Source organism: Microtus oregoni, unplaced genomic scaffold, assembly GCF_018167655.1.
Source record: "Microtus oregoni isolate MIOR12 unplaced genomic scaffold, Mior012 000168F_ref0000490, whole genome shotgun sequence".
Lineage (NCBI taxonomy): Eukaryota > Metazoa > Chordata > Mammalia > Rodentia > Cricetidae > Microtus > Microtus oregoni.
Window position 1 is genome coordinate 131,816 of NW_024544824.1, and position 22,910 is coordinate 154,725.

General features: G+C 51.4%; 1 protein-coding gene across 5 annotated transcripts in view; it reads right to left on the reverse strand.

Annotated features, from left to right (window-relative positions):
- LOC121445229 (calcium/calmodulin-dependent protein kinase type II subunit alpha) overlaps nt 1-22,910 on the reverse strand; it is a 63,249-nt gene that overhangs the window by 12,220 nt on the left and 28,119 nt on the right. For 2 of the 5 annotated variants that reach the window (XM_041647265.1, XM_041647266.1), the window contains exons 7-14: nt 20,068-20,170; nt 18,344-18,427; nt 18,147-18,241; nt 17,307-17,429; nt 16,894-16,977; nt 15,489-15,531; nt 11,807-11,847; nt 5,362-5,410 (exon numbers count right to left, since the gene is read on the reverse strand). In XM_041647265.1, the coding sequence (XP_041503199.1) occupies nt 5,362-5,410; nt 11,807-11,847; nt 15,489-15,531; nt 16,894-16,977; nt 17,307-17,429; nt 18,147-18,241; nt 18,344-18,427; nt 20,068-20,170 (622 nt within the window). Of the gene's footprint in view, nt 1-5,361; nt 5,411-6,357; nt 6,391-11,806; nt 11,848-15,488; nt 15,532-16,893; nt 16,978-17,306; nt 17,430-18,146; nt 18,428-20,067; nt 20,171-22,910 lie in introns of all 5 variants that reach the window. The other 3 variants (XM_041647264.1, XM_041647262.1, XM_041647263.1) reach the window with 3 other exon arrangements.

Consider the following 22,910-nt stretch of genomic DNA (forward strand, 5'->3'; position numbering starts at 1 on the left):
GGTTTTTCTCCTCTTTTCAGGGAGCCACCAGGGCAGAAGTTGTGTCCAGCACACATATGTAGAGTGAATGAATGAATAAATGAGCAGATGGCTCCAAACCAGAGTCTGCCCTGTCTCTGGAATTGCCCAGGTTATCTGTACATCTGTGTATAGGGGTTTCAGAACCTGGGCTCCTGGTCAGCCATTCCAACCTTTGTAAAAGCAGAGACAGGTCATGGGACAAGCGGGCTTTGCCAGCAGGGACTGCACCCCACCACCACCACGGGATCAGAGGGGAGGGTGCAAAACAAACCCACATGCTCCTGACAGGTTGTGAAAGATGGGCTTTGGGGTCAAACTCTCTAGGCTTGGACTGCGGTTCTGTTGCCTCATAGCTGCAACCTTGGATGAGTTTCTCCATAAGAATAATGGAGATATCATAGTACCCACATTTTAGGGTTATTCTGAGGCTCGATAGAAAGAGTCATCACATGCAACCCTACCCGGGAGCACCTGTGCTCCGAGCACCCAAGATCAATGCATCACTTGAGTGATAGTGTCTGTACCCAAGCATTTAGAGAGCAAGGCCTGGCACTCACTGAGAGACAGCTGCCAACCTTCATCTGCACACTAGGGAACAGAAGCTTGGCCAAGCCCTACCTTGAGGCTCCCAATGGGCTGTGAGCTTCCTGGAAGTTTGAGTCATGGGACACAATCCTGCTGGAGTTAGAGGCTGCAGTAGCCACCAGTCTGATGACTATGTGTACCTCATGGATTTGGGTTCAGACTTCCAGGCTGAAGTCGGCCTCTGAAAACTCCTATGTATAGGAACTCTGCCCCCAAGTAAACACCCGTTCCCTAGTCTCTGTCCTTCCCTGGCCAGGTTTCTCTTCTCAGGAATGTGGTTTCCAGATCCACCGCAAGTTTGCATCTGTCCTCCAAGCTCCCGAAACTGTCTGAACATGTCTTGGTGTGACACGCACTCTCAGATGGTACATTATCAGGTCTGGAGACAAACTGAACATTGCACCTCTATGCATTCGGTGCTAGGTGGGCCTGTCTTGGCTATGCCTTCAGGCACCAGGACACCAAGCTTTCTAAAAGTCAAAGCTACCAGCTCTAGCTTTGTTCTCTGGGGCAGAAGACCGGACTGGAGGCTGGTGCCTGTGGACCTGAAGGGCACTCTGACGGGGGCCCTTCCCGGGACTCCAGCAACCCCGACTGCTTTGCAAGCCGCTTTCTAGATGTTGGCTAGTCTCCTCACCCAGATGTTCTATAATATTCCTCTACAGACAAGAAAACTGAGGCCCCAGAGATATTAAGAAAACCTCTTGGTCAGGTGGTGGTGGCACACACCTTTAATCCCAGTACTCAGGAGGCAGAGGCAAGTGAATCTCTGTGAGTTTCAGGCCAGCTTGGTCTACAGAGCAAGTTCCAGGACAGTCAAGGCTACACAGAGAAACTCTATCTCAAAAAACAAAATGAAACAAAAACAAAGAAACTCTCTTAAGCTCACACAACACACTGATGTGTGTTGGGGCCTGCATTCCTAACTAGTACTTCCTAATCTCTACCCAGCTTCTGGCAGATGCTCTTTAACCTGGAGAGAGGATGGGTTGCACGCAGAGGCAAGGGCATGGGGTAAAGCCTAGTAGAGTCTGGTACGGCTCATAGATCAGGGGCTCTTCTAAAGCTCTGAACAGTTCTTGTCCCTTCTTCCCTCCAGGGATGTCGTTCTGACAAACAGCATTTCCAATTAACTGTAACCCTGGGTCAGAGTTTACCAGACTGACTACTATTCTCACTTGGTAAGAAGACTTTACAGGCTAACTCCAGAAAACAGCATCCCACTCTGGGAGCTCCCTCTGTGCCAGCGGGGCTGGCGGCTGTAGGCTGGGTTTAAGGGCTTTGCTCTGCTCTTACAGGGGCACGTTTTTCAAAACACTGTGTCACTGGGCCTTTTGTGCACGAGGAGGAAAGGCTGGGGCAGGGAACAAGGTCCCCAAATCGTCAGCTAGTAACCATGATGGCTAATCTTGATCGTCAAATGAACAGACAGGATTTAGAATTACCACAGAAGCACACCCTTGAGTGTGTCCCTGAAGACATTTCCACAAAGGGTTGCCTGAAGAGGGCAGGTTCACCCTGAATGCGGGCGGCATCTTCCCATGACTGGATGACCGAGAGGAAAAGGTGAGCCAAGCATGGGTATCTACCTCTGTTTCCCGACTGCAAATAAAGCATCTCCAGCTGCCTTATGCTCCCACGGCCATGGCTGCCTACCACAATGGTCGGTACCCTCAAACTATGAGCCAATATAAACCCTTCCTTAAATTGCTTTTGACAGACTACTCGCCACAGCAACAGGAAGAACTGCTAACACCATAACCCACGTGGGCCTTCCCTTTCTCTGTATAAAGGGAAAGAAGTAAATTAAAATCCGAGACAAATTGTTCCCCGGATCCCTGAAAGCGGAGGAGGTTGTTGGCAAAAGCGAGGCCTCGCGGCACAGCCCAGAACCACCATCCAGGTGGAATATATCACTGACAGCCCCTATTTTTCATCACCAGTGCATACACATTTTGTATTCTATTCCAAATAGTCTGTCTGTTTAACATATAAATATTTGTCTTAAAATAGTCTTTGAATCAAATTGACACTCCAAGAAAATGTCATGGGGCTTACTGTCACTCAACCATGAACTCCAGTTTGGAAAAAAAGAAAAAGAAATGAAGATGTCTTCCAATAACCACCACATGTCAAATGCTGCATGGGGACTGTATACACAGCTGCCATTTCACCTGTACAGGAATACCAGAAGATGGTGCTAAAGGACACTGAGACTCAGAGAGTTTGAGTAAGTTGTCAAAGGTCACTCAGCCGATGGATTAAGGAACGAAATCACCTCCATGCTCTCTATCTGCCCTGAGGCCAGGAATAGAATCGAGTCACCTCAGAATCTCAGAAGCCATCTCTTCACTCTGGGGCCGAGAGTCTCCCATATGGTAAACATCTAAGAAGCAACTCAGTCCACCAGAGACCTGTGACCTGAGGTAGGGCTGGGCATGTGCTAAGGACAGACTCACGCAGCCGACTAAGAGGATGCTAGCCTGCAGTTCTCTAAGAGAATGCATTGGTGAGGCTGTCCATAGATCCACGAAAGAGCACCAATTTACCAGCACTAGGCTGCATCCCCCATCAATTTGGGAATGGCCAGGAAGGACATCAGCAGACAGACTTTCTTCCAGGTGCCTGCAGGATCGGAAGGAGGTCATCCTGTGTGGAAACTGCCTGCAAGCCTTCATTGCACCCCACATCCCATTATGACATTATAAAATGCTTGTCATATAAACACAATCTTTTTTTTTTCCAGTTAGGGATCAAACCCAGGACTCCTACATGTTAGGCAAATGCTATCACCAAGCCATAACTCTTGCCCTACTATATATTATTTTACAGTAAAATATCTAACCCCCCCCCAAAAAAAATGTCTCAACTAGTACCGTTGAGATTCCTCCAGACCAGTAATCTTTTTTTATATTTCAGCAACCCCTTCCCAGAAGGGCATCTCTGGCCCCTTCCCCAGCATGCAGATGCTGAGGGCTCTCGTTTCCCTGGCCTGGGAAATGTAAGGGTGCCGGTGCAGGTGGAACCGTGGGGCTTTGCTAACTGTCAAGGATCTGTGTTTCCCAGGCAGAATCGGCACACATGTCCTTCCCAGAACACTTTCCCGAGGCCTCCAGTACACTGTCTGCTCGCCAGGGTCCAGGTGCAGACTGCCTGGGTTCTGATCCCGACCCCACCTTGAGCCAGTTTCCCCAAATTCTCTATCCTGTATTCTTGCCTAGAGAAGAGGACTCATGGAAGGGTAAATGTGAGGCTACAGAAAACCTCAGGTCAACAGTTTTCAACCTGTGGGCCTTGACCCTCTTACGGGTCATATATTAGATATCTTGCATATCAGATATTTACCTCATGATTCATAACAGCAGCAAAACTATAGTTATGAAGTAGCAGTGAAATAATTTTATGGTTGGGGGATCACCACAGCATGGGGAACTGTATTAAAGGGTCACAGCGTTAGAAAGGTTGAGAACCACGGCTCTAGGTTCTCTCTTTTCCCACTGTGAAGTAATGTTAATCTCTGCAGTGTTCTGAACAAGAGCTATGCAGTACAGTCATAAAAGTTTTTTTAAAAAACAATACAAATTTAAAAAAGTTCACGTTGGGGGCTGGAGAGATGGCTCAGTGGTTGAGAGCACTGACTGCTCTTCCAGAGGTCCTGAGTTCAGTTCCCAGAAACCACATGGTGGCTCACAGCCATCTATGATGAGACCTGGCGCCCCCTTCTGGCATGCGGGCACACATGGAAGGAATGCTGTACACATAATAAATAAATCTTAAAAAAAAAAAAAGGTCACGTTTTGGGGCTGGAGTAATGGCTCAGCAACCAAGAGAACTGTCTGAAGACCTAGGTTCAGTGCCCAGAACCCACGCAGCGGCTTACAATCGACCATAGTTCCATTTTCCGAGAGTGCAGTGACCTCTCCTGGCCTCCGAGGACACCAGACATGCACTTAGTGCACTGATCCATGTGAGCAAAATCTTCATACACATAAGATTAAAATACATGGATCTTTTAAAAGATGTCAGGTTTGAAGTAAGTTTGCGACTTTATGTTGGGCTGTGTTCAAGGTTAGCCTTGGCCACAAGTACCCTGCAGGCTGCAGGTCGGACACACCCACATATCGGTCCATGTATAGGTTTAGCAAGTGTCAATGAACCAAAGACGGCTCTTGCTATTTCTTTTCTCAAGACTCCCGCTCATGTGGGGCTCTTTGCTCCCTTTTTCATCTGATAGGTTTTGCTACGAGCCCAGGTTTCAGCATGCTGGCCCCAGCTCATGCTTTCTCTGCTGGCCGCTCAGGCACTGAGACTACAGATATACCACCCCAGCTGCTGATCTGGGGCGATCGGGGCGCTTCTGAAAACAACAGGCCCAGAGCTGCAAAACCCCTGCATCTTTAGTTTGCTGGTCTTTGGTTTTGACTTCACTTGCCCCAGTTGACTAAACTTTCTGGATTTTTATTCTCTGTTCCTTTATTCTTATTGCTCCATATTTTAAAAGTGAAGTCAGTTTAAAAAAACTAAAATAATTTATTTCTAAAGGAAAATTTATGACACCCCTGTGTATCTATGGCTTAAATGTTATTTTTTTTCCTCTGATAGGTGGTGAGATAAATCCATAAGCTAAGTACCCCCAGTGCTGGGCACTGTCTGGGGAAGTCACACCCACAATATGTCCTGGTTATAGGAAGTCAAATCCAGGCTGTGGCAGTGGAACAGTGGTGAGGGTCTGCTCAGCAGGCCAGGCCTCCCTACCTTTGGTGTCTTCATCCTCGATGGTGGTATTGGTGCTCTCGGAAGATTCCTGTCAAAGAGAAGAAGAGGGAAGCGGTGAGGAGGGCCTAGCGGCCAGTAGGGGTTGGGTTGGGTTGGTGACCTGGCTGCCTGGTGATTTGCTGAGCTCTGTGGCTTCCCAGGCTATGCGGTCCAGATGCTTAATACAAACCCTGCCAGACCCTTCAATCTGAGGGGACCCAGCTAAGCAGGTGGCTGGGGCAGGGCCCGTATGAAGCGGTAACCTGCAAGGAGATCCCTGGCCTCTCAGGAGGGCTGAGAGGGGCTTCCTGGGTCCTTTCTGCTCAGGGGGCAAAGACGGGATACAGAAGAGCAGAGAGACACCATGGGAGCCACAGAATGAGGGAGGAATACACACACTGGCAGGAAAAAGAAGAAAGAGAGAGGCAGGCCCAGTGGGAGAGAGGGTGGGCTTTTCAGAGGGGAGAAAAACCGCGCAACTGAGACAGCCATAGAACCAGAAGAAGAGGGGCATGGGCCACCATGTCACCCCTGGCACTCTTGACAGAGGCAGGGCTGTGGTTCTTCTGCTGGAGTGGCTTGCACAAGCTCAAGGAGCCTCCATGATGCCTGCTGCTTTGGCCAAACCGAGCCTCGCCCTAGCAGCAAATTGCACAAACCAAGCCTTGAGATGAGCCCTTGAGCAGAGGGGTGGGGGAAGCAAGAAGCCAAGGGCTGGACTTGGTTCAAATCCACCTTTGGACTGGAGGAAGGCCTTGGATCTGCTGATGGCCTGCTGGTCTGGGCCATGGGATTGGAGGTGTCAACAGAAACACGCAAACAACACACACACACAACACACACATATTGTCACACAATGCACACATACCACACATGCCCTGAGCACTCTCTCCCCGCCCCGGATTCCTGTGCAGCCTGCAGGAGGGAGGCAGGAGCGAGGGAGCGAGGGTCTGAGGCCCAGCATTTACCGGTGTTTGGGAGACGGCGGACACTCACCATTAACTGAACGCTGGAACTGGACTTTCTTTTCTGGAAAAACAAGGAGAAGAGATGGGACAGGAAAAGACACCGCATGAAAACAGCAGGGAGGTTAGGAAGCAGGATGGCCTCAGGGCCGTCCTCTGTGGTCCTTTCCGATCAGCAACATGTGGCCTGGCAAATTCTGGGTCCTCAAACGCCTGTACCTGTCTCTACCAATCTAACATCATTCAAGTTCAAGGTCAAGTCTGCCTTCAACTAGGGCTGTCTACTATGCCTTCGTCTGACAGGGAAGTTAGTCTTGGCTCTTAGATGCTGACTGTCTGTTTGTTTTAGGGGACAGCAGGGTGCTCAGAACTGGACATGAGCCCCAAATTCTCTATGCATTTCTATTTAAGCATACTTAACTCCAGGCAACCTGCCACTGGGGAAACTTGCCTTGTTTTTGTTCCTTCTGAAACCCAAGTCTTATTATACCAGCAAGCTCTCTGTCACTGAGCCCTGCACAGAAGCAGGTCCCCTCTAAGGACTTTGATTAAGTCTTCGTGGGACTGGTCATGCCCACTTTCAAGAATATTGTCAGGTGACCCTGGGGGCACCTTTCTGTTCATAACTTCTCATAAGTGTGTTCTTTGGCTCCTTTATGCTGATAGAGGAACTGAGGCATGACCGGAAGTCTGGATCCTGCGTCTAGTGGATCTGCCGGTTGGCCTGATCTAATCTTTGTGGACTATACCAACCCTGTGTTAGCTCTGGGGTCCAGGAAGGAGGTGGGGACAATGTGGGCTGCTTCTCCTTCACTCAGTTCTCATAGCCAGGCATTTGAAGACTTGCTTATAGAGTGATACAGGTCCTGAGTGACACTTACATCCAGAGAAGAAGCATGGGGACCCTGAGAGGGCTCTCTCAGAAGTCAATAGCTATGCTAGGGGAAACAGAGGTGCTGGGCGGGGGGACAAGGTTGCATCTGTCCAGGACCCCAGACTGGCTCCTCTTAAAGGCTCGTGCTACCTTAGATAACCTCCCTTCTGAGAGTTAGGAGCCCGTTGCCTAAGATCCCAAGAAGAAAGTAAAGGCGAGACTTAAGACCTTTCCAGGGTCAGCCTGATCTATAATAAGCACTGGATATGCTATAAGAGACTAAGGTTAGATTTGGGGCTTCCTGCTTTTATAGTCCAGTAGGCATCTGCATGCCAGGGCCTAAATGTGTGCCTTTTAACCAGAGCCTCCTTGCTGGACATTTCTATCTCGTGTATTCAAGAGGCACAAATGCCCACCTTCCTTGGTGGCTGGGGAGTGTGGCTTCATTGTAAAACTCTGCAACTGCTCCTCCTCTGCTCTGCTCTCCTCTGCTCTGCTCTCCTCTCCTCTCCTCTGCTCTCCTCTCTTCTGCTCTGCTCTCCTCTGCTCTCCTCTCTTCTGCTCTGCTCTCCTCTGCTCTCCTCTCTTCTGCTCTGCTCTCCTCTGCTCTGCTCTCCTCTCCTCTGCTCTGCTCTCCTCTCCTATGCTCTCCTATCCTCTGCTCTGCTCTCCTCTCCTCTGCTCTGCTCTCCTCTACTCTCCTCTCTTCTCCCTGCTCTCCTCTCCTCTGCTCTGCTCTCCTCTGCTCTCCTCTCTTCTCCCTGCTCTCCTCTTCTCTGCTCTGCTCTCCTCTCCTCTCCTCTGCTCTGCTCTCCTCTCCTCTGCTCTCCTATCCTCTGCTCTGCTCTCCTCTCCTCTGCTCTCCTATCCTCTGCTCTGCTCTCCTCTCCTCTGCTCTGCTCTCCTCTCCCCTGCTCTCCTCTCCTCTGCTCTCCTCTGCTCTCCCTGCTCTCCTCTCCTCTGCTCTCCTCTCCTCTGCTCTGCTCTCCTCTCCCCTGCTCTCCTCTCCTCTGCTCTCCTATCCTCTGCTCTGCTCTGCTCTCCTCTGCTCTGCTCTCCTCTCCCCTGCTCTCCTCTCCTCTGCTCTCCTCTGCTCTCCCTGCTCTCCTCTCCTCTGCTCTCCTCTGCTCTGCTCTCCTCTCCTCTCCCTGCTCTCCTCTCCTCTCCCCTGCTCTCTTCTCCCTGCTCTCCTCTCCTCTCCTCTGCTCTGCTCTGCTCTCCTCTATGCTGGCCTCCCTCCATGACTGCAGCTTGGCCAAACTGTGTGGGGAAGGGGGACAGGCCCATACAGCTCAGCTGTCAGCAGAAACCCAAGGAGACCCACATGGGCCAGAAGGTTCCAGGTGGAACATGAAGAGGAAACACAGAGCAGAGACTGCATCAGATTCGGACGTACAGTGACAGGATGGGACATGGGAAGAGGTCAACAACAGCACGGATGGGACACCAACAGGGCAGTGAGTGCAGTGAGGGGAGGGAGCAGTGGACGCCTCCTACAGAAACCGAGGCCTAAAGGAGGCCAGGGCTAGACACTGCTCCTTGAGGACAGGGATTCTGTCTCCTAGAATGACAAATGAGGGTGACCATCATCCTGCTTGACCAGCACTTGCGAGTTGCATGGAAAGGGGCTCTGTCAGCAAAGGTAGAATCGCCTCTCTTAGAACCACAAATGGAAGCTGGTTCCAAGATCAGCAAGGGATCCAGAACAGCTGTCTAGTCAGTCTCAGCCCTGAAGAGATTGTAAAGTCTCAAGAAGTTCCTGTCACTCGGGCTGAGCAGCCCTTCCCTCGGTGACAGAACAGGCCACATAGCCTCTCCATTAAGCTCCACATGGAACCGTTCATCTCTCAGCACACAACTGTAGAAAGAGCACAGATTCCCCTCCCCCTCAAGCTGCGTGTGAGTCTACATGACGCAAATCCCAGGGGTCGCTCTGGTGAGGCCATCTCACCAACCTTTGGAAACTGCTCTCTACTCTCCTGGTAGAGATGGCAGAACCAGGACCAACCCCTGGGAAGAGGGAACAGCGAGGCCCGCATTCAGCCCCGTGGCTTTTAGACTTGAGGATCTGAGAGAATGGAACTGTCACTTCCCCAAGCCTGCTGCCCTCCCCACTTCATGGAGGAGCAGGGCACCCCCAGTCACTCCCCAAGTTACAGGCCAGACCCAAATTACTCCTCCTCTTTCATTTCTAGGAAAGGAAGGAGGTTGAGCTATAAAGAAGTGATTGGGCCAGGGACAACATTTGAGTTTCTCTTCGTCCACATCTGGGCCACCCTAAGAAGTCACTTAGGGTGTGTCTTACCCTGAAGGAAGCAGAGACATTTTTTGCCAGTTGTGCTCGCTGGAAAGCACCCTGGTGGCAAGCAGAGCATCGTGCTGTAAGTTTCTAGCCTTGGCTAGTCCTACCTGCTGCTTCTGTCCAAGAGCAGCTGGAGCTGGAGATTCAGTCCTGACCCTGGCCCAACACGAGCCTCTCCTGACCCCAAACCCAGTGGCTCCTCAGCAATCTGCCAGGGCCAGTCCAAGACCCAGGCAGACCAGGGCACCTCAACTCAGCATCTAGACATTGTGTGTGGAGAGGGTCCCCAGCCACTTTAGGCCTGCAGCCCCATGTAGTATGTCCCTCTAGCGCCCGTCTCAGGTTGGGAGCAAAAGTTGGCTCAAGGACACTCAGACGGCAGGCCAGGGCCAACTGCAACATGTGTGTTAATTCTATGACAAGCGTGTGTTAACTTTTTGTCTGAGATGTCCAAGGGTTTTCTTGAGCATACTCTGTTTTCAAGAGAAAATGAAGTCTGACCCACAAAACAGGGAAGGTATTTCTGTTTCAGTGGCTTCTTATGCATACGAGCACTGTTCACGCTCTGAATGTGTGTTAGCCCCGCTGATCCTCACAGCCAGCCAAGTGGGAGGGAAGAAAGGAAGCACAGCCCAGGACTTGAACCAGCCAAGCCCCAGCTGTCAGTAACCCACCCTATTTTTTGACCCACCGTGATAACTTTGACATGAAGTTGTTGAGACTGCAGGGATCCCAGGACCTCAAAAACTGTGTCTTCCCCTTTCTAGTCCCCCTCAACTCCATCTGCTGCCAGAGGAATCTCCCCAGAATATTTGGGTCCAAAGAATTCATTTTGAAAAGCATTGATTTTTTTTTCTAATAACCAAATAACTATATATAGTCATGTGTTTCTTAATGGTAGGGATATATTCTGAGAAATGTATCATGAGAAATCATGTCACTATGCAGGCAGCATACAGTGACCTTAGGGCATACGATATCTCTAGGCTCCAAATCCACACAGCACGTTACTGTACCAAATCCAGTTCGCATCTGTAATACATGGCAAGTACCGTGCACCTAAGCCAATCTAGGCAGGTCTAAGTATGGCAAGGGCCTGGCATGGCAGTGCACACCTGTAATTCCAGCCCTGTGGAGGCTAGGCCAAAAAGATGGAGTGCTTGAATCTGGCTCGGGCTGCATGGGTGAGATCCTACCTCAAAAAAAGGAAAGGGAAGAAAGAGTGGGGGAAGCGTACAGTAAAACTGCTAGGCAATAGCAAGTCCATGGCTCCACTGTGGTCTGTGAGGAACGCCAATGCATATAAAGTCTGTCGCTGACCAAGCATCATTCCACAGAATGTGGCCACAGCCCTCAAACACACAAGATGAGAAGGGAGAATGGTTAGATTTGGGAGAAAGGCTGCTCTTCGGTATGTTTTCAGAGCTGAAATCTTAGAAATTATCACCAAGTCCGCATACCACCTGAGGCACCTAAGAGAACCTCGGGTGGAAAAAGCGATGGGCAAAGGGGAAGCCCAATTCTGGCTGGACACCCAGCCCAGAGTCTCCCCCATGCAGTCCCAGGCAGTCCGTAGCCATTCTAATCAAAGCGGTGCAGCCGCCAGCACACGCTGAATGGCCTGGGTGGCCATTCAGGACCTCACACCATCTAATGTCCTGGGAAAGTGGGTGCAGAGTTCACAATAAGGCAGTCTCCAGAGATGAGACCCCGTGAGGCAATCAGATAGCGGAGGAGAGGGGCTGCAGAGAGCAGAGGGGCTAGGCCCCCCGATAGCAGAGCGAGAAATGAGAAGAAAGAGGAAAGAGGGGCCAGTTAGGTAAGGAGAGAGGTAGGTTGGGCACCAGGGGTGGGGACAGGGGACAGGCACGGGTAGAGACGAGGGCCTTCTGGATCCCAAAGCCTGGAGAAATAGCTGCCCATTCTCCATGGGTTACAGGCTATGTTAGTGTACGCAGTTCAGAGCCCAACCAGTCCCTCACCCTTGGGCAGGATGAGGTCACCTTAGTGACCATTTCTGTCCCTTTTGGACCCTCCTGTCACAGTCGTCCAGTCCCGTAGAGCCCCAGAAGCCTCCTCAAGATCTGCCCCCTTTACTGAGCTCCACGCAACCCAGGCCACCTGCCATTCCCAGTCTGCTCCCAGCAAACACGGTAAGAGGCAGACACCAGAGCACAAACTAGGTGATCTGGGGAGAGCTTGGCCCTGGCCCTTCATGTCACCGTTAGTGAAGCTAGGACTTGCCCAAGGCCTGACAGCAGGTCTCTGCCAGAGACAGGCCTGCAGGCTCCGGGGGGGACTTACCTTCACACCATCGTTCTTCTTGTTTCCTCCGCTCTTCCCTCCTGTGGAGGAGAGAAAGTAGAGCGTAAGTAACACCAAGCATGGCACCAGGGCCCACAGGGTGAGGAAGAGCAGCATTTGCATGCAGCAGAGCGGCCGGCCGGCTGGGCTGGCCAAGAGTAGCAGAGGGAGGGTCGGCTGTCTGGGAACAGAGCTGGCTTGGCCACCAAGGAGAGACTTCCTCCTCCTTCCTCTTGTCTTCCACCTTCCACTCCCTCTTCCACAGTCCAACAGAGCGGGCCTGTGATCCCCAGTTCTCAGCGATCTCGGGGATAGCCCTATGACTTTGGGGCTTGGAGAGGTGTCCAATGCGTCTCGGGACTGTCGGGCTGCTGTGTGAGCCTGGGGATTCCCTCTGGATTCCTGTCACCAGGGCTGTTGGTGGCCAACTCAGAGAGGCCTGCAGCCTGATTCAGGGCTGGAAGCTCCCTGCTTTGGCCCCCACCTGCCCCGGCCCTCTCTAATTTTAGTCCCATGCTGCTGCTGAGGTCATGTGTCAGCCCTGCCTACTCACTCTGGACAGCTGCAGACTGCATTTTGCTGGTGACAAGAAGCAGACGTCCCCTGCTGGGGCCCACCCCTGTCAGAATGTTCATTCTCTGCCTTTCTTCTCAGCAGCACAGGGCCTAAGTTCAACCTCTGGAATCTCACTCTCGGGCTGGCTGAGTCCTGGTGGTAGCCATGCTCTCACAGAGGCTTGGACCATGCATTCCCCTCCCCCACTTTATTTCCTGACTGCAGTGGGCATGAGCCAGAAGGTAACATGAATGCCCAGTCCTGCCCTGACTGGTATTCGGTCACTTCAGACCTTTCAAAAATGCCTTAAATGACACACGTTTTTGTGAAGTGCTTAGCACAGCATTCAGGATATATATAGTTGGCCCTCTATGACATTTATGACTAGTCCTTCTCCAGGGAGCCCCAAGAAGGTGAACTAGGGATGGGGGTGAGGGCGTTGAGGGATGAACTCACAGATGCCCCAGCGCTCAGTCCCTCCATAACTCCCCCTGTGACCTCTCGAAACTCCTAAGGGGTGGAGGTCGTTTCTGTGTGCCAACCCTGAAAGGAATGGCATCTGTCTCACCAGACTATGCAAGTGGGATCAGAATGCACAGCAGGGAACAGTGTTCACCTTGGAGACACTCCGCTCCAGCCCAGTGTTGGACAGGTTTGTATCCAGTGTAGCCAGACCTTGATTTTATTTTCTTTACAGAATAGACCCAGACTGGCCTTTATTTACTGTGTGACCTTCTTCATGCCTCCATCTCCTGAACCTTGGATTACAGCCATGTGCCACCACACACATGTGATGCTGATTTTGTTTGTTTGTTTTGTTTTGTTTTTCCAGACAAGGTTTCTCCGTGCGGTCCTGGCTATTCTGGAACTCGTTCTGTAGACTGGGCTGCCCTTGATTGTTATTTGGTGCTGGAGAAGAACTCAAGGCTTCAGTCTGACCATGATGGCACACGCCTTTAATCCCAGCACTGGGGAGACATAGACCAGTATATCTCTATGAGTTCAAGCCCAGTCTGGTCTACACAGAGAAACCATGTTTTGGAAAAACAAAACCAAACAAACAAACAAACAAACAAACAACAAGAACTCAAAGCTTCATGCATGGTAGGTAAATGATTTACAATCTAAGCTACATACCCAGGTTCCAAATTTTTGAAAGATCACAGAAATTTCTCTCTCTCTCTCTCTCTCTCTCTCTCTCTCCCCCCCCCTCTCCATAATCTCTTCATTGTGTGTGTGTGTGTGAAAAAGCTGATGTGTGTCTGTCTGTGTGCACATATGGATGCTAGACGCTAATGTTGGATACCTCCCTTGGTCATGTTCTTCCTTTTTTTTTTTTTTGGACAGGGTCTCAGTACATAGCTCTGTCTAGGACTTGCTATGTAGACTAGACCAAGCTGACCTCAAACTCACAGAGATCCATCTGCTTCTCTGCCTCCCGAGTGCTAGGATTAAAAGGGGAACCTTTTTAAACCACCAGTTCCCCTTGTGTTTTGAGACAGGGTAGCTTATCAATCTGGGACTAGTTGGCCAGCTAACCTCATCTCTGCCAGCGTCGGGATTACAGACAGGCACTGACACATTTAGCTTTCCATGGGTGCTGGGGATCTGAACTCAGTTCCTCATGATTGCCCAGCAAGCACTTCATCCATGAAGCCATCTTCCCAAGCCCCCAAATCTTTGATTCTTAATAATTAGAAATATATTTCCCCAAACTTTTTTCTTTTCTTTCCTCTTTCTCTCTCCTGTTCATTTTTGTATTGGAAACCAAAGTCAGGTCCAAAAATTCTTCTTCAAAATTTTATTTAACTATTTGTGTGTGTTTGTGTGAATTTCTGTGTACCACATGTATACAGGACCCCCATGAATGCCAGAAGAGAGTATTAGATTCCCCTATAACTGGAGTTACAGGCAGTTGTGGGCTTCCATGTAGGTTCTAGGAGCCAAGCCTGGGTCCTATGCAAGAGCAGTAAATGCTCCTACCTGCTGAGCCATCTCTCCAGCATTCCTCTGCCACCCTCAAACAAAACAAAGCAAAACCCAGTTCTCTTACACAGCCCTGGCTTACCAAGCCATGGGCCCCTGCTCTTGAGCTTGAGACTGCTGTTCTCCAGGGTGCTATCATTGTAAAACAGCGAAACAAAACAACCCCTGTCTGTGCAGCTCAGCTTCCAGTGTTCAGCGAGAGGAACGGCCAAGTCCATGAGTGAAGAGAGTTCAGCGTGGTCGAAGCCCACTTCTAAAGCTGGGTCTTCTCCTGGGTCATCACACAGGCAAACCCTCCTAGGGGACCCAGGCCTGCGCCCTACTCAGAAGTGACCCCTGGCTGCAGTTGGCCTGTCTGTGTGTGCAGCTGTCTGTGCTGGCCCAGCCTCGGTGCCAGGGCCCCTCCAGCGAGCTCTGCCACTTCCACTGCCAGTATCTGAGTCAGCACCCAGGACTCCCCAGGGAGAGGCCTGAAGCGGTGCTGGCCCGCCCCTGACCCGTGTGCCAACAGGAGTCGTTAAGCTCTGACAATAATCCCTTTTCCTCCTGTTTGAAGCTACACGCCCAGGACTTGGCCACTCCCTGCCTGGGAGTCTCCCGCCCTGGGTTGCTGGTAACCCAGCATGGATAAGAGCATCCGCCCTGAGTTGGTCAGACCTATGCTGAAGACAGGGTCAGCCTCTCTTGAGTTCTGAGACCTGCTAGGAGACAGAGCACACTTAAATTTTTGTCACCCCATCTGGGAATAAAAGGGAAAGGGTGTCACCCCACTGCCGTGTTGTGTTCAACTTGAACTGAAGCCAAATGCCTGTTGTATACGGCTCTAACATCAGCGTCTCCTAAAGTCTCACTCCTTCCTGCTGGACTAGACCGCAGTAACTGTCCACTCCTCTAGTGGCCCGGCCTGAGAACCCCAGCACTGCTGTGGGCTGGAAAACCAGACTGAAGCTCTAACCAGGCTTCCGTTTGCTGACTTTTAATCTCTCCTTTCCTTCCTCCATGCCGATTGTGATGGGTTAACAAAGCCTGGACCGCGGTATCTTCTACAGCCCTGTCTCTGGGACACCTGGCTACCCAACAGTGTAATGGCATCCAGCAGGCCAGTGCAGGATGTACCGGGGACTCTAGCCCCACCACCTACCGGAGAAGTTCCTGGTGGCCAGCATAGTGGTGAGGATGGCTCCCTGCAACAGATAAGATGGGCCCAAGAAGAGGCACAGGTGAGGGGAGGAACATAGGCAGGAACAGAAGTTACATTGGGGGAAGAACAGGCAGTGTGGCCTTCAGAGACAAACCAAAGCCCCTGCCCCTCCATGTGATCCCTCCCCACCCTCCAGCCCAGAGCCCATCTGCTCTCCCTGGAGGAGCAGCTTTGGCAGGCCCAGTTCTTGAGACAGGAGCAGACATTAATAGGCCCCACGGTCTAGACAAAACTAGTGGACACAAGAACACTCGAACAGGGCTCCTAAAGACTCCGGAAGTTTCTTGTGCTGCTAGGCTTGGAGAATCTGGCTCTAGAATCAGTTCTTCCCTCCACGGCCCCTGGACTATAGCCAGGAGGATATCAACTTGGAGAAGCCATTTCTGTTGGTGAGTGGATGGAAACCAGGGCCCGACTGGTCCTCGTGGTGTCTCTTTAAGACCTGACTCAGACCATCTCCGAATCCAACAGCCCCTCAGGTTAAGAATTCCTGATTCCCGCACTGGGAAGCTTCCTTCTCTGGGGACAGTTGCCAGTGGGGTGAGAATGACTCAATTTCCCCGACATCGTGCTGGTCATGACGCAGTGGGCTTCCATTCCAGGTCTGGGAGCAGTAGGTAAGGGAGTTGCCAGTGAGTCAAGGCCTCCACATCTGTCCTCGCTGTCCCTGTCGGACACACTGACAGCTAGCTATCCTAGAGAAGCCTTCTTAGCCTACTGAGTACAAGACCTGCTGAGAAGGCTCAGCTCAGGACCCACTTTGATTTCACAGTGGATGTCACAGGTCCCCCAACCTATCTCTAATAGACTCATCCATTCTTCCTCCATGCTGGGGTTTTCTCTCTCACACACACAAGTGTGGTATCATGTCTGGTTACATGTTGCCCCCCTCCCACGCACACAAAAACAACCTCTCTTAAACCATCTGGGGTCCCCTAGAGAGTAGCGCTCCCTCTTGCAGACATCTGTACAAACCGTCGCTCCATCTGGATCATCTCCCCCTAGCCACTTTACACCCATTTGTCCCCAAGAGTCAACTCAAAGGCCCCTGCCTCCAGGAAGGCCTCCTGAAATCCTCCCCGGAATCCTTCAGACTGGGGAATGCCACTGCCCTGCTGTGTTTCCCACCCCATCAGGCACAGTACTCACCCTCACCACGCCCCAGCAGTGTCCTGCTTGTCTGTCCTCTCAACCAGAGTGCAGACAGGGTGGGATGGGGTCAGATCTGCTGCTCACTCCCCCAAACCCTTGGTGACCAGCGTGCAAGATTGTCCAGCAAGCACATGTGAACTGATGAAGGAAAGAAGTAATGAGTTCAGGGATGTCACAGATAGGGACCAGTTACCTTCAGTTTCCTTCTGGCATTGAACTTCTTCAGGCAGTCCACGGTCTCCTGTCTGTGCATGCAGGAGGCCACAGTGGAGCGGTGCTGGAGAAAGGGTAAGAACCGTGTGAGGGCAGATGGACCCAATGGCATTTGAGCAGAAATGACAACATCTTAAAGAGGATCATCCTTCATCTTGCCACAGGGCGTGGGATGGTTAGGATGGTGGCACCAGTGGGTCAGTGCCAGTGCCAGCCCCCAGTATGATGCCAACCAACCCAGAATATCCCTCAATTCTATATTGTCCCTGAGACCCACTGGGAGCCAGAGATCCTTGGATAAGGCCCCCTCAGCCCCACCCTGGAGCTCTGGGGGTGAAGGAGAAGACCTGAGGGACCAGACCTCCTGAGTGGGCTGGGCTGAAAAAGGCTCACCGAGATCCAGGGGTGCTTGAGAGCCTCAGCGGCTGTGATGCGTTTGGATGGGTTGATGGTCAGCATCTTATTGATGAGATCCTTGGCTTCGGGGGTGACGGTGTCCCATTCTGGCGATGGGAACTGGAAGGGGCAGAGGGGCCAGGTTTGCCTAGCCTGCCCCAGGCCACCCCTGCGATCCTCCAGCCCCTGACTGGCAGGGGAGCAGGCAGGGGTTCTCATGCCCAACCTCTCAGGCATCCACAAGGTACTTAGAAACTTGGGTGCCAGACACAGATGGCTACACCTGGGTCCCAGTCACTAAGCCTCTTCCTCCTCAACCTCTCTCTGTGTATACTGAAGGGTAATAGATTATGACTATGTCATAGATTGGAGTGATGGTTTCATGTGATAATACATGTAAAATATTCAGAATAACGAGACAGAAGTGCTGAGTCATTTTAATATATGGAAGAAAAAAAAAGGCATGTCTCAGACTCGGGTGTGGTGGGACACAAGACTATCTCAGCACTTGTGAAGTGGGGAGAGGAGAATCAGAAAGCCTTGATTACATCGTGACTCTCAGACCACCCTGATCTCATGAGACATTATCTTTTTTAAATTAATTAATTATAAATAAATATGCTTGGGGCCTGTTCCTTGCCTCTACCTTCTTCTAGTGCTCCATAGAATAAATTCCGTTATTTTTAGACCCTAACCATTAGTTACCATGTGATCATAACCTGACTCTGCTGGTCAGTCTTGGGGCTACCCACCCTGCAGTGGTGAGAGCACTGGCCTCTTAGGCCACTGGTTCTCACCAGAAGGGGAGCATCAGCGGGAGAGGGGAGCAACACTCACATCATAGGCGCCAGCCTTGATCTGCTGGTACAGGCGGTGCTGGTCCTCGTCCCAGAATGGGGGGTACCCAACCAGCAAGATGTACAGGATGACCCCTGGGGAGAGGAGCAGGACAGGGGTGGTGAGACAGGAGAGTGAGGGGAAGTGGAGAGGGACCTCTGGGTCCGGGTGACAATCAGGCCTTTGGATGGACTCACCGCAGGCCCACAGGTCCACGGGCTTCCCGTACGGGTCCTTCCGCAGCACTTCTGGGGAGAGGTATCCAGGTGTCCCTGCGAACCCTGCTCCCCAGACACACAGACAGGCAGACACACACACAGAGGTTGGCACGTGAGTAGCCTGGAGCAAGACCCTGCAGGAGAGGGGACGAGGATAGCCCTGGAGCTGGAGAACACAGCCCCGCCCCAAAGCTGGGGTCGTACTGTGCAAACCCAGGGGTCTTGGTAAGCTGATGAGGCCTGTACTCCAGTCTGGACCAGACAGGTATATACCACACCTGCCTTCTACTTGCCATCCAGAGCCTCAGTCGACAACAATAATCAATCACAGAGCTCCTTTTACTATAGGCCCCAACCTTCCCTGTAGCCATTACCTACCACTTGTTGGTGGCCTTTAAGAGCTGATCCATTGCCCACACCCCACACCCTGCTCAAGGGATGCTCATGAGATAACAGAAATTTGGTCCTAACTCTGGCTAAGCTCTGTGTGTGTGTGAGCTGTGTGTACGTGAGCGTGTGTGTACATGCATTGTGTGGTATATGTGTGTATGTGTGTGCATGTATGTATGTGTGTGTGCTGTGTCTATATGTATGTATGTGTGTGCTGTGTATATGTGTGCATGTGTGTGTATTGTGTGTGGTGTGTGTGTGTGCGTGTGTGTGAGCATGTGTACATGTATTGTGTTGGTGTGTCTATGTGTATTGTATATGGTGTGTGTGCATATGTGCGTGTATGTATGTTGTGTGTGTGATGTGTATATATATATATGTGTGTGTGTGTGTGTATTTACTTTCTAGACCTTAGTTTCCTATTCTGTCAGATAAAGGATTAGATGATCTTACCTTTAATACCTCTCAATACTGAGAAGACTGTTGGAATAATGAACACCGAGATATCTTAACTAGATATCTTAACTAGTCACCTCAGGAGTAGTTACTAGTTGCTGCAGATGTGTGCTAAGCATTGGGCTGGTCACTTCACATGCCTGCTATTAGTTACCGTCTTGGGATCCCTGAGGGACATGCTACTATCCTCTTCTAAGAGATGAAGAAAACAAGACTTGATTAAAACCACACACCTTGTAAGTAGCAGAGTCAGGATTTGAACCCAGAACTCTGGCTCTTACTTGTTTTTGTTTAGTTTTAAGGCAGGGTCTTACATATGTAGCCCAGGCTAGCCTTGACCCCCTGTTTTTCTGCTTCTAGTTCCAGGTGCTGGGTTAGAGGCCATTGCTGTCACACCCAGTTTAAGCATTCTGGGTCTTAACCACTGGTCACTATTGCTTACTAAGAAGTACCCCAAAGGAGGAAACGTGCCCCATTATTTCCAGTCCTGACACATGCTGGATTATCTGCACTCAAGCGCCAGGGCTTCTATGCCTATCCAGTTCTGACCTTTCCCAAGCCGCTTAGCTTGTCCATTCTCTGTAACACCCAGGGGAACCCTACAGAGTTCCTGCCAACCCTGAAGTTCATGCCCTCACAAACAAGACGTACCACTGGTCAGTGATGGCCCTTTGCCTAAACCTAGTCCTGAGGGAAAGAAGTAGGCACTGCCCACTAGCCCAGAGGCTGACTAGGGGCAACCCTAGACAGCCAAACAGCCATCTCTAGCCATCTCATCTTGAACAGAGGGTTCCCAGGAGCACACATGTTGCCCGGAGTATGCCCCTCCCTTCTCCGCCACTCCACACCCCACTCACCAAACCATGCCTGCTGCTCCCCTTCAACCTCTATGGCCAGGCCAAAGTCCGCCAGCTTCACTGCAGCACCCTTGAGCTTCGAGGCCAGCAACAGGTTCTCAGGCTTCCCGGGGCCAGGAAGGGAAAGAGGGAAGGAGGGACCAAGAGATAGTCAGTAGGTTCAGAACCTCACCCATAGCCTGGGCATACCCAATGAGTGGCTGAATGGTTCAGGGTCTCATCCCCTCCCGCCCCTCCGGATCCAGGATCTTGAGTTCCTGTGCCCAAGCGTGCAACTATGGCAAGACCCTCAGCTTTTGCAACAGAAAGATTCTTTCTCCCACAGCCTCCCCAGGGTTGAGAGCTGGGGCTGGGGAGAGCTGAGATGGACCAGGGTGACACAGCCCAGCCTCCTTAAGAAAACAGCTGCATCTTTTAGCACCAGCTCAGTGCTGTGGTCCACTATCAACCTCTCACCAGTGGCCCCAGGGACCTCAGGACAGGCATTAGTCTTTGCTTCCCATGGTGACTGCTTCCACCCCTCTAAACAGTCCCCTAGTCCCCAGCTCAGGGCCTTTGTGTTGCCTGTGCTCCCTACATGGCTTGCTCTTCTCCCAAATACCTGTCCTGTTCTCAGACTCATGTCAGCCCTCCAAAGGGCTCTCTCTAGTCTGTGCTAGCTCCTTATGTGCATATTATCACGTCCGTAAGATGGAGAAAGTGGAGCCCTGAAGGAGTACGTGACGGGTGTCACGGCAAAGGCTGACTCCATCTTACAGACAATGGGGCTTGGATGTGGGACATGGGGGATGCCCACAGCTGACCTCTGGGGCATCAAGGCTGCTGCCTCTGGCCTAGGTGCCCAAATCTTGCTACCATCTTGAGACTCTGGACAAAGGGGAACTGAGACTATGGAGTTCCACATTTTGTCTCAGCTTCCAATTCCAGCACTGCCAGGGCTGTGATGGAACCTGGCCAAATGATTTCCCTGCTCTGATGGTTGGCTTCCTTTCAGAGAAAAGGGACAGATGCCTGCCTTGTAGCACGGTGTCTAGGTGTGTAAACAGCAGTGCTTCGGGTTCTGCTTGATGGGCGCCAGGCCCTGGTGCTCAAACTTCCTGCTGGGGGCGGGGCTGAAGCCCTCTGTAGAGACAGCTGGTGTCTGCTCTGGCTCTTGCTCTTTCCCAGCCGGACTTCCAGGACCCCCTCCCGACCTTTCGCAGTCCAAAACTAGCACGACACAAAGAAATAAGACCCTTGCCCCTGGCTTGGTGAGGCCTCCTTTATCCGCAGGGGCTGTGTTCCCAACATGTCCTGTGTCTCAGTAGTGTTCTGCCCTGATTTGATGAATGTACCACTAATTAGTGATTCCAGAGTGGCCTAAATCTGGGTCGCTTCTCAGCTCTCCGGCTTCCGGCTTCCTCTTCCCCAGCATAGTCTGTTACCATAACGAGAACAGACCCTTGGGGAAAGCCACCCTTCCCTCGGACTGAGACCTTGTCCCTGGGCCTACCTTTTTGTCACCAAGGTAGAGGGAACTCACCTGGAGCACAGGTAAGACCTCAAGTAGAGCCTAAGATAGTACGAGAAAGGTAGGGAACTTTTTCAGAGCACTGTGCCCTGAGCAAGGATGGGGACTGGCTGACTAGGGAGGTTATCCAGGCTCAAAAGGGCCTGGAGTCAATCCTGGTGGGAATGGGGGTTGCAACTCTGGGAAGCCTGAGAATTCCTCAATAACTCTGGGGCTCCCAAGTTCTTTTGTATTTCAAACTGGGGCTGCAGGCAGTGTCCACAGTGAGTGTTCCTGCCAGTGCTACCCCAGAGGACGTCCGCAAAGTTGCTGATGTCCAAGATTCCTGGACACCTGGCATGCTTGTCCCAGAGTGGCTACCGCAGAAGCTGAATTGGATTAAATAGCTTTCTAGACCTACGCTGTGGGGGAGGGGCCCAGGCTCTGGGCTGAAAGCAAAGCCAGGGGTCCTTGTCCTTGCTCAGACTCCACTGAAATGCAGGCCCTTGACAAACCCCCTGGACTCTCCGTTTGTTTCCTCGCTTGTAAAATGAGGGTTCTGTGAGTTACTGACTGCTGATATCACAAGGCTGATGAAGGAGCTCCGTGAGGTCCATACGTACTGGGTAAGGTCACGTAGCCCATGACTGATAATGCTAGACTTCTTAATGCTATCCCTTTCCTTCAGGTGGGCAGAAAGGGGGTACAGAGGGTCTCCAAGCCCTGATTTCTTCTCCTCTGCCTGACAGAGACCCAGGAGCAAGAGAAACAGGATGCCTGTATTCCAGGGATGTTGTGGTTTCCTTTAACAACCTCATCAATGGGCAGAGGTTGCCATGACAACCCCTCTGTAGGGAAGCTGAGTCACCTGGAAGATAGTCCAGCTAATGGGTTAGAAAGATGGCTCAATGATTAAGAACACGGGCTGCTTGCTCTTCCAGAGGACCAGGGTTTGTGTCCTAGTGCCCACATGGAGTTTCGAAACTGTCTGAAACTCCAGTTCTAGGGGGTCTGATGCCCTCTTCTGGTCTCCACAGCCACCGGGCATGCATGGGGTGCACATAGGCACACACACACATGTGATGCATATACATAAAATAAAGAAACTTAAAAAAAAAAAAGTCAAGTAGTTACAAGGCAGGAGGCTGAGTTCTGCTCCCTTTCCAACCCACGTGGCCGCCTCAGTCTGATACCCTTCAACTGCCTGGCACAAGCAGCGTGAGGCCTAGGCCTAGTAGTCCTACCTCCCTGAACTCAGTTTCCTGACCGGACAGCTTTGACAGCTGGGAAAACAGTCACCCACCTCAAGGTGGAGAAATTAAAGGAATTCAGGGGGAATACAGAGCAGAGGACC